General features: G+C 37.5%; 1 protein-coding gene across 1 annotated transcript in view; it reads right to left on the bottom strand.

Annotated features, from left to right (window-relative positions):
- The window catches only part of ENTREP2 (endosomal transmembrane epsin interactor 2), a 160267-nt gene that overhangs the window by 28740 nt on the left and 119408 nt on the right, over positions 1-12119 (bottom strand). The window contains exon 5 of the mRNA XM_075714414.1: positions 318-425. Coding sequence (XP_075570529.1) covers positions 318-425 — 108 coding nt within the window. The remainder of the gene's footprint in view (positions 1-317; positions 426-12119) is intronic.

The following is a 12119-nucleotide window of genomic DNA, read 5'->3' as shown; positions in this document are numbered from 1 at the left end:
CAGAAAATTTAACATGCCAATACAACTGAACCTCGTTAATAACCTCATTAACAAAAATAACATACTCCCAATTGCAAAATCCTGATTATAACTCTCTAATATATGTAAACATTTTAAACACAGCAGCTATTCATACTGCATACATCTGTGCGCTATATTTATACAGACGCATGCAGATGAATTACACCCGTGTATGAACACGTTCTAACACTACACAAAGACACACAAATGGGCTTAAGTTTATAAGCAAAGAGTAGGTACAAATGAGTATACACAGGTAAGGACAATATCCTGTGTTGTCACTGAAACATACTCACCATTTGCAGAAGATCAGAAGAAACCATCTGCATGCAACACATTGCTGTTGCCAAAGCACAAACAATGGTGGAGATGATATTGAGAGCGCACACGCTGAACAACAGGTCCTGTGAAAAGGCGTGCATCAGAATATCAGCTCTTATCTCAGGGACACAAAGAACAGGAAATATTTTTACCAATTTGGTAATAAACACTGTCAACTGCTATCAATTGATATGGTCTCAATTAACTGTGTAGAACTCATTCAGCTCGTAATAATTTTTTTAAACCAGTCTGCAAAGGGAACAATTATAGAAACAAACATCTTCCCCACTTCTCACAATACATTTGGTATTAGAGATTTCCTCAGAAATATTGAGATTTCAAGTTTTCCAGTTCCCTGAAAGAAAAGACAAATTACTGCTTTCACAGTGGACTCCAACCTACAGCTATCACAAGAAAGATACTATGAAACAGACTATTGATTTAAAAAAAAAAAAAAAAAACAACCAACCCAGAAATTTCATTGCTTTCAGTATTTGAAATCTACAACTTAGGGTTGTGTGTTAAAATATTCGATAGAAAGTCTAGTATGAAATAGAGAATTTTATCCTGCATCAGATACTCTATGCATCTGAAACATTTTTTAGATATGAGAGAAAAACAGTGACTACATCCAGGCATTTCACCTTGTGCTGATGAAATAAGTGCATATGGCCCTGTTGTCTTTTGAAAAAACCCAAAACATTTCAAACAGAATATAAAGTATTTCTGCTTACTAAGCAGAACAAAATAAAAGAAACATTTGAATTAAAACTTTTTTATAGCAAAATTATAATTAAAAAAAAAAAGCATCCATCTCTTCCAATCACTGGAATTTTTTTTTTTTTTTTTTTTTTACTTTCCCAACGGCCAGTGAAAAGGAAAACTGATTTAGCATGCTGGTGACATTTCAAAACTACTACAATCCTTCTACAGCAATTGCATAGCTTTTGTACTTGTGACAATTATGTGGCTCAGTTAACATTCTGAACAGCCAGTAAAAGTATTTGAGAAAAAGCATCACAGAGAACAGATGAAAAACAAAATCAAAATTGGTAATATACCATGAGTAAAAACATTCACTGTGTAAAGAACATTCTGTAGAATCTAAGTTTAAAAGAGCATTTCAGTCACTGCCAGTGCATAAAATAACTTCCATGCTATAAAATCAAGGCATTGCTTGCTTTGCTTTTCCCAACAGTACTGAAAAAAAAATGATAGAAAGGTGCAGATTTACTCCTGCCACTGTAATTGTATGCTCCCCAAGTGACCTTCATTTGAAGATGGAAATGCCAGCCATGGGAACCAGGCAGATATTAAATGGGTCAACAAGTTCTAGACATTTAATGGCTTACACTGAGCCAGATTTGCTCTTGCTGATCTGGTCAGTAGTTTTCTGTCTTCTTGGCCAGCCCCTCAGCCAGGCGAATAATGATCCAGCAGCAAAATACTGGAAGGGCCAATCTCTTAACTCACATACAGAAGGTGATACAGAGGACTCATTCAAATACAAAGTCAGACAGACCCATTTAGAGCATTCAAATGGAGGTAAACAGGCAAGTAAATCCCTAGAGATGCAATTAGTTAACAGTGGTACAAAAAGAGATTGAGATCCTGTGCGTTCAGCTTTCCATCTGTAAACCTAGGTAAAGAACACCAAGGCAGACACAAGATCTAGGGTAGAAATAGGACTATTTCCTAGCAATAACAAACTTCATTCATTGCTTACTACAGCCATTTAGAACCAAGATTTAGCTAATCTGAATGTATAACTTGATACCATTTATGCTAAACAATAAAATCTACATCAAAGTTGCAAATTAGGATTCAAAGTGTCTTTAGACCCTCATACAACTTACATGTCTCAGGATAGACTCCAGTGTGCCTCTATCACTCATGACAGATGTTTCTTTAATCTGTTGCTAAAGATCCCACAGCTTCATGCCACTATTCCAATGTTTCTCTTTACGATCAGTGTTCTCCTAATGTCCATCCCACAGTTGAAAACCATTGCTCCTTTTCTTCCATAGCTTCTGAGAACAGGCTATTACACAGCAGATTTTCACACCTTGAAACTCTATTATTATGCTTTAAGTCTTTTCCTCCTTTACTGCATGACATATTAACCCCATTTCTTCCAATCCTCAACTAAGACCAATTTCGTAGGCCTCTGATCATTTTCAGTATTGGTTTACCTCAAGCTGGTCTGCATCTTTTCTCTGCCCTGGTTTCGGCTGGGATAGAGTTAATTTTCTTCCTAGCAGCTGGCACAGTGCTGTGTTCTGGATTTAGTAGGAGAAGAATGCTGATAACGCACTGATGGTTTAGTTGTTGCTGAGTACTGCTTATGCTAGTCAAGGACTTTTCAGTTTCCCATGCTCTGCCAGGTGCACAAGAAGCTGGGATGGGGGCGGGCACAGCCAGGACAGCTGACCCAAACTGACCAAAGGGCTAATCCATACCATATGACATCATGCTCAGTATATAAACTGCAGGGGGGGGTGGCCGGGGAGCAGCGATTGCTGCTTGGGAACTGTCTGGGTATCGGTCAGCAGGTGGTGAATGGTTGCATCACTTGTGTTTTTTTTTTTCCCCTGGGTTTCATTTCTCTCCCTCTCTTGTTTTCCTTTTCATTACAATTTTTATTACTATTATTATTATTTTATTTCAATTATTAAACTGTTCTTATCTCAACCCATGAGTTTTCTTACTTTTGCCCTTCCAATTCTCTCCCCCATCCCACCGGGGGTGAGGGTGAGCAAGCAGCTGTGTGGTGCTTGGTTGCCCACAGGGGCTACACCACCACATCCTCAAATGCAGAATCCTCAGCTGGGCACAACTGAGGCCTTGCAAATGCTGACTATAGTGTAAAGATTATTTCTTGTGCTTTACAAGCTATACTCATCCTTACATATCCTGTAGTGATGACTGAGGATTTTTGCAACAGTAACATCATTGATTTATCTTTTGTCCAACATAACTCCAGATCCTTTCCTGCAGAACTACTACCCTCTTCATCCTGCTACTAGGTAAGGACAGAAGCAGTATCATAAAGACAAAACTATTTTTATTGGACAAAAGCCAAAAAACCAAACCTTGTTCTCAATTACACTTATCTCACATTTATGAAAAATAAGGAATAAACCAAACCCATTTCATACTACACGGATAGAGAGAGAAAAAGGATTAAATTTTTCCCCCCCAATTCCTTCCTCCTACACTCTAAAGCACAGAGCAAAACCATGTAATGCTTTTCATTTTTAGTTATTTTTTTTCCTTCTCTACCATTAATTCCAGAAAACCTCTCCAGAAAGTGTGAAACCAATTGCTTTAATTTTTATTCACTGCTAACTACTGTGAAACAACAGACCAAGTAAGTTGACCCTGCAAATACCCTGAGCTGCAGTAGTATCCCAGAACACTCAGAATGATCACGACTTCTTTATTGTGGTTTGAGATTATTGCCTTGCCATGCACAGGTAGCCGAACTCAGTTTGCTATTCAGCATTACATTTGTTATGTATGGCAGGGATTACTGTCCACAGTAACAATGGCCCTCTTTCCACAAACTCCTTTTCCAGGCTAAGCATACAACAGTTAGGAGTATTGTTGCCACTGCAGTCTTTTTGAAGGTGAAGATACAACTAGAATGTTTAAAATGCAGTAATGTAGAATTTTTATGTATTTCATAAAGATCAATAAAAAGCAGACATCTATCAGCCAAAAATGTAACAAGACAGCAAAGCTAAAGAAATGTGGAAAAGATGTTAAGTTTGAATTTTTAACAGTGAAGGTAATAACTGAGCAATGACTGTGGTATCCTCACCATCACCACGTATTTCTTAAAAGGAGACTACCTGTTTATTTGGGTTGGGTTCCCCCCCCCCCAAAGTCTGTTTCAGCTCAAACAGGAATCAGCCCACAAACCAACAACCAACCCTTCTCCTCTGCCCCCCCTCCACCCCCAAACAAACATTAAACAGCCACAGGCAATTTACCATTTTCAGGGAATTTCCTGCCTATGCCCTATAGAACAAGTAATTGGGTAATTCATAGGACACTCATTTATTCAATTATACATAGCAAGTGAGCAAGAACAGGCTTTCAAGATCTGAAACCCTCCATGGCCAAACACGCTACCAGAAAGATGGCGTAGGTGCTTATGCAGATTCCAGCTGGAACTCAATGACACAATTAAGATGTCCTTTAGGAACTGTCTGTGAAAAAGCAGTAACCACAACAGGGACAATCTTAACTCTCCACAGCACCTGGCCACAGACAGCTACATTTATAGGAGTCTAAAGGAGTTGGAAATCTGTATTAAATACAAAACCAAGGAGGTTTAGTGACAGATTTTTGGTTGGTATCTGCAAGAACTACAGTAATCAGAAAACACAACACCTGAATCTGTAATGGTGTGAAATACAATTCTTTGCTCTTTACAAATGGCTGAACCAATTTTCTCTTACACAATATTTTTCTGGGTATTTTTGTCTTTTTAAGACAAAAATCTGATTCTTCAGCATGTTTATATGATAATTAATGCTCTGATAGGTATAATGTACTATGTAGAATTATTCTTCTGCAGGTTACACATACAATTTTCTTGCCACACCTTAACTCCCTAATCGCAGAGGACACAAATCCCCTTAAGAGTAGAAGCAGCTGTCAGAATTGCCTGGAAGCAAGCCTAGATCAATTCAGATATATACCCACAGGAGTTAGATGGTATTGTGAGCTGTTTCTCTGTGGCCAGTTGTTTTTCCCAAGTAGGTCCCTCAGTAAATCTCAAAAGCTGAATTTGAATTTAATACTGATTTATGAAAAAAGCAAGTTTTCATGGTTGTAGTATTCCATTTTTATTACAGCTTAATAATTACCAATTTAATTCTGTCATTACCTACATAACTGTTTATCACGTTTTCCCTCCCTAATAACAGACACCTTTGACTTGTACTGTGGTGCCACAAAGGATAGTTGTGTGTTCTCAAATCTTCTTCACACTATCATCCGTATGTCTTACTTAAGAAGAGAACATGTAATTTTTTTTATTCTTTTACTGAGTTAAGCTGTTTTCAGTATTACTCTTTTGATAGTGTATCTGCACTACTGCACCTCAAAGTTCTGCCTTTATTAGCACAATTAAGATAATACTTTGCCAAAAAAACTGTTAAAAACACACTTTTTCCAAAATAAACAATCATGAAGCAAAAGGCATACTAAAACTAAACCTTTCCTTTATATCTACTGGGAGTTTATCCCATCTTCAATAGGGATTGCCTTCTCATAGAAACCCTCCTAAAATTCCTATGCTTTCTCTTCCATGATAGTCACAGCCACCTTTATCATCCTGTAAATTCTTAAAATAAGCATACTCTTACATCCCTGAGAGATCAAAACTGACTCAGAAGGAAACAATGCTTGTCACACAAAATTTGTGGTCTTGTAAAACATCTCAGCTGGCGACCTTCAGAATGACAGCAGAGCATAAGATCAAAATGAATGTAACCCCTCAGCTGTACAAAGACACTGGAGCACCAACCTCTTAACCCACCAAAATGTTGAAAGCTGTGTTAGATGAATTGCACAAAAAGGTGGCTGTGTGGAATAGAAGATGCAGACGCTAGGATTTAGCCCTTTGTGGAACAGTCATGCCGTATCAACGCTTCTCAGAGAGACAGCATTATAAACAGCATTGTTTTCAGATACATTGAGCCCCAAGAATGTATATGGGCAGAAAACTCCAGTAGCTACTAAATTCAAGAACGCAACTTTTATCAGACCGATTCTGCCAAGCCCTAATTGTAAGTGGTGTCAGGTATAGCCCTCTTCTTACATAAATCAACAAACTGAGAAGCAGAGACTGCCAAGAAAAGGAGGTGTGTTGTCCAGGTTAAATGGCATGTGTGTTGACTGGCTTTTCATCTTCTGCTAAGTAGGATTCTTACAAAACATGTTGTAAACAAAGAGAACAGGCCGATCCGATCCTTTAACTGTGGAGGAGTCACTGAGATGCTTGGAGAAAAGAAGGTTATAAATGAAAGAAGAAATATAACAATTAACAAATAATTTGGACAAAATAGCACAAAGCGCTATCTCAATCAGAAGGCAGAAATTGTTTGTATCATTTCTGAGATTAAAAATTCTTGAACTACAGAATTCCATGAAAAGTTAGTGATGGAACTCTGGACATCAACAGAGGCAAAAATCACTGAATGAGCTTTATAACCTTAAAAAGGGGGCTAAATGAACCTATTTATCTCCTGTTGAGCATTTGCACACTAATCTGGTAGAAGCTCTTAAATATTTATCAACTAGCTTTCAAAAGCTAGTTTTATGCGCGTGTGCTCTCTTCCTTTGCTGTGCTTTCTTCAGCATAATAGCTGAAAACTATCTGGTGAAAAACAATTATTAACTAATAATACCATAATGTGAGTATAGTATAGACCATTTTAGTTTCATCTTACATAACAAAAAGAAGCAAATCTTTCAAACCTTGGCTCAACGTGAAATTGAACATTTCCCCAGTCTGAAAGTAGCAAGGTCTATAATAGAGCTGATACAAATGTTTCAGCAAAAAATGCCATTTTGACACTACACATACATTTCATTTCATTTTGAATTTCAGCAAAAAAACAAAGTTGGAGCTCTCAGTCAGATCTAATATGGACATATCTAATATGTGATCTAATATCACAGAACTATTTATGTTAGTGGTGGCTGAACATAAACAGAAGAGATATTCCTTGTCTCCTCTCTCTTGTCTACATGTGTTAAGTCTAATTAAGCTGAAATACCGCTCCCTTTGGGTTTAACATGTTCCAAATTGAACCAACATCAGTATTGTTTTCCTGATGCCACAACTACATAAACTCCACACTTCCCTAAGCAGCTTAGCTACAGAAAAGATGTTGCTGCCTACAAACATCAAAATCATTCAGAAGTTAGGTTAGGAATACGTATACCTAAAAGTATGTAACTGTTTCTTTTGCTTTTTGCATGTTTCCAGAATTACAGAAACATGATCTGGCATACTGAGTCCCTGGCATACTACAGTCCCATACTGAGCAGTCAGCCTCAGCTGCAGTTTCTGAATATTGTCTTTTGTGGATGGCTCACAAGTGAGATACCTGTAACTGTCCTTAAAATTAGGCCACTATTTAGAAAGGTAAAAAAGAATCTGAGAACAGGTTGTGTAAACTGCAATGTTAAAATCCTGAAGTTCTGCCTGGAAGCCCTGAACATCTAAGCAGACCGAAGTCGTGGTTTGCATTGCTGTGTTCTGACAGCACTGACAACAGCTGGCCAAATCCAATCATGCAGTAACAGTGTCTCTCCAGCAAAATGACAGCTTAATATTTTGCAGTGCAGTTCTTTTAAAATCCTTAACCATGGCCCTGTAAAGGGATCCCTGATGCCTTTTTTGGACATCCTACATGCCGTTTGATCATTCAAAACATGTTTACGTCTCTGTAATGCAATTGCTTTTAGACTTAAGCTGATGAATATAAGCTGCCCAAACTGTAATCTTTGTAAATAAGTGTAATTTACAGACTACTTTGCTGACTACATTTCTCCACCAAGCAATGAAGAAAATAACAACATTGCTGTCTTGCAAACCTTCAAGAAACTAGGTTTACAGAAAATACTCCAGAAGTCAACTTTAAAACACACTACTTTTTTTTTTTTTTATGCCCTACATAACAACCTCTAGTAAATTTGCTCATATCTCTTGAAAAGAGAGCTAATGAACTGTCACACATCCAAAACAGGCACCCAGCACATTCCCCCAAAAGGTTGCAGAATTCCTTTTTCCAGGTCTGAAAATGGAAGTTAGAGATTAGGAGAAAGCTGTATATGCATTGCCATTCAAAATAAACATCATTTAGTGATATCTTGTGTCAAAGCCTTCCCTGTCTCATTTAGCATCTAGAGAGCAGGTGAGTTTTCTGCTACCTCAGTCCAACATATGCGTCATGATGTTTTACATTCACTGCTGGAAGAGAAAGGAACAGCTTATTTTCACACTGATGCCTTCAAAGTGTGAGCTGACAATCACATAAGCAGTTGCTTACATCCATGATTTGTTAAATATTAGATGCCTATTTACAGATACCTTTGGGCTTTTAAGAGAAGTATTCACACAGGTAACTTTCTTTTACAGAGGACATTTTCTCTCCTTAATCCTGTCGAGGTTTAGCCCCAGCCAGCAACTAAGCACCACGCAGCCGCTCGCTCGCTCCCCCTACCCCGATGGGATGGGGGAGAGAATCGGAGGAGTAAGAGTGAGAAACACTCCTGGGCTGAGATAAGAACAGTTTAATAATTGAAATAAAGTAAAATAGTAATGATAATAATAACAATATAATAATAGTAATAATAATAATAATATACAAAGCAAGTGATACACAGTGCAATTGCTCACCACCCACCGACCGATACCCAGACAGTTCCCGAGCAGCGACCGCTGCTCCCTGGCCAACCCCCCCCAGTTTATATACTGACCATGATGTCATATGGTATGGAATAGCCCTTTGGTCAGTTTGGATCAACTATTCTGGCTGTGCCTCCTCCCAGTTTCTTGTGCACCTGGCAGAGCATGGGAAGCTGAAAAGTCCTTGACTAGCATAAGCACTACTTAGCAACAACTAAACCATCAGTGTGTTATCAGCATTATTCTCACACTAAATCCAGAACACAGCACTGTGCCAGCTACTAGGAAGAAAATTAACTCTATCCCAGCCAAAACCAGGACAATCCAACAGAGGATATCCAAATTTTCTTCAACTGTAGATGACAAGCTAGAGGAAGCTATTCCCCTTCAGGAGACAAGTACGCTTGTTCAACATTTAAATCACACAAATTATACCCTCTCTCTCTCTCTCAAAAAAAAAAAAAAAAACAAACCAAAACCCCACAAACCCCAAACCCAAACTTTAAAGTTCTGACACTTAGATTGACTGTCACAGACTGCTTGGCAACAACAGCAAGGAGTAAAGTTTATGAACACAATGTGGGAAGACAATTGCTGCTCTTTCTGAAACTATATTCAAGTATCCCAAACGAAATTCAAAAGGAACCAAAACCCCCATGAAATTCAGAAAAAAATTTGACCACTATCTCACTACCACTTACACTAAAGTATTTACACTTAAATTTCTCAGTCAAGTCTTAACACCTCAGCAGCAGAAGACTCCTCTTAAAAACATCTCTACAAAAATGAAATAAGGAAGAAACTGATTTGGATGATAGTGTACAGCATTTCAGTGGAGCCGATATCCACAGGGTGATACCACCTACTTTGATACCATAGAGAAGAATCAAATGTCAACTTTATACAATCGAGCAAAAAACCAGACTAAACAAGAAGCAAACCTACAAAATGTTCTGTAATTTTTAAAGTAAAAAAAAGTCATTTTATAGTAGGTTAAGGTCCTGTCATGATCCACACATAAGAAGGCTTTAAGTTCAAAAGACTGAATGCAGAAGCATTCTGAACCAAGGAGGACTCAGAAAAGTTAACTGAAACCCTTTAAATTTTCCTATGCATGTGCAAAGGATTCTGAAGTGGATCTCTAGTAACAGGAAATCGATCAGCCAACTTCTCATTCAGGGAAAAAAATACAGAGACTGAAGACAGTAGTGCAATCTGAAGTCAGCAGAAAGCAACTGTTAATGGAGCGCAGCTGGAGGTGCGTCTTTCCCTCTCCCACCTCCAAAAAAGCCTTCTCATTAGAATTTGGACTTATATGAGAAAGTCACCTGTATATCTTGCATTTGTAATACGATGTATAGCAGAATGGCACATAATGGAATCCTTGCTTTTTACTTCCTAGTGAGCAAAACATATTCAACTTAATACATTTAACAATTTAGTAAAACAATGGCAGAACTGAATAACCATTACTGAGTGTCTGAGTAATTGTATTTCTCAGATTCAGATTACTAGCACAGACACAAGATTACAACAAGTAAGCAACATGCATTGATAATAACATTCAAGACTGTAAAACTATGTTAACCACAATGTCAAATATCCTCCTCCTCCTTACTAAAATTTAACTTTATTTGAAAGTACAACCAAAAATAAAACTATTCCATTATCTGGGAAGTTTTCTAAAAGGGGTGTGTTCTAGTAAGAATAAATGAGAAACAGAGTTACTTCATTATTTTATTCTAAGAAATAAAGATGAAATACAAATTGAAATTCAGTAAAAATAGACAACACAGTTGTCTCTCAGTTGAATACTACTAAGTTGTCAGTACATATATCCACCGCCTATTAAGAAACTGAATAGGAAATAATTTTCTCATTTTAGAATGAGAGCTTCTTTGCACTATTGAACAGATTCAGATTGTGAAAGTTATTAATAATATTATCTGAATGCTGTATTTCAGAATTTCCATTCTACATTTTAGTGTCTACCAACTGTAGCTGCAGCAGCTCCTGGCTGCGCTAGGGAAGGAGCAGAAAGGAACAGCCTCCCTCTGACAAGCCTTCCTCCAGAAAGGAGCTGAAGTTTGACAAAGCAGAGAAAGATTGTACAAATACAGCTCCTCTCCCATGGAAAACATATACAAATCCTGCTTATTTCATAGGCTTCTACACACAAAATTTGTTGTGAAAAGAGGATACCTGCCATCCTCTTCAAAACCCTAACTGTATTCCCAAATATCCAAGGATCCTCACCACTTTTATGCCAGTGAGTTCAGAAAACTTGATAAACAGTTATGAAACTTTAGTGCCTTAGGTTGCCAAGCCTTCCCCTTCCCTTTAACGACCTTTAGGCATACTCAACCCTTGAAATTCTGTTCCCACATCTTCACCTCTTTCCCATAACCCTCTCCATCACCAGTTTGCAAATGACTGGTGAGATAAGTAAATGGCAGAGATTTTTTGTGATTGTGAGGGCAAGGGAAGAGACATTGGCAAAAGTGATCGTCTCTCAAATTTTATCAGAATGAAGAATACCAGCAGGTAATATTTAAGATAAATTACAAAAAATGAAATAAAAGCAGATCACACTCACCAATGTTACACGTCATCCATTTCTTTTTTGTTGCAGAGTCTTAGGAAGACAAAACCTACATTTTCAAGTGCACCACTTTTCTGAAAAGTGACTACATAAAAATGCACATTCTCTAAATCTGAGACTATGCCCAAAAGCCTATGGAACACATTAAAATAGAAGCTGTATTACAAAACTTGAGTGTTTTTTTAAATCTGAATGTTTAATTGAAATTTTTTTTTAAAAAAAATATAATTTTAGGATATAATTCAGTGAGGACATCATATGAAAAATACATACAGTAATATACCGAAAAAAGCAGTTTGTACTAAAAACTCATTTTCTTTGTTTTCCATCAAACTGCTGGGTGATGAGGCAGTCAGATAGTATTAAACTGGAATAAGGAAAAAATTGGTGATTGATTTATCACTTCGATAACTCAGCTGTAGAAACAACCATTTAACAAAGCACTTTAGAACAGCTGTTAGCACACGCAATTACCTGACAGAAGCAAAAAAAATCTCTGGAAGGAGGCAGAATCTAAAATGAAAAATGACAATGGCATGAGCCCCCATTAGTGATGGGAGAGGTGGAAGAACTGGGTCCTTTATAACCAAAGAACACTCACTGCAAGTGTATTCACCCTTCTGAAATTTCGCCCTTCAAAACGTAATTTTTACCTCCTATTACAGCAAATATAAAGCAAAACTGGCATACTACCAATTTGCTGTAATGGTGAGCCATACCCATAGAGTTCCTTCATCTTAGAAA

The sequence above is a fragment of the Pelecanus crispus genome, chromosome 7 (genome assembly GCF_030463565.1).
Source record: "Pelecanus crispus isolate bPelCri1 chromosome 7, bPelCri1.pri, whole genome shotgun sequence".
NCBI classification, from domain to species: Eukaryota; Metazoa; Chordata; class Aves; order Pelecaniformes; family Pelecanidae; genus Pelecanus; species Pelecanus crispus.
This window is presented reverse-complemented; position numbering and strand designations above follow the sequence as displayed.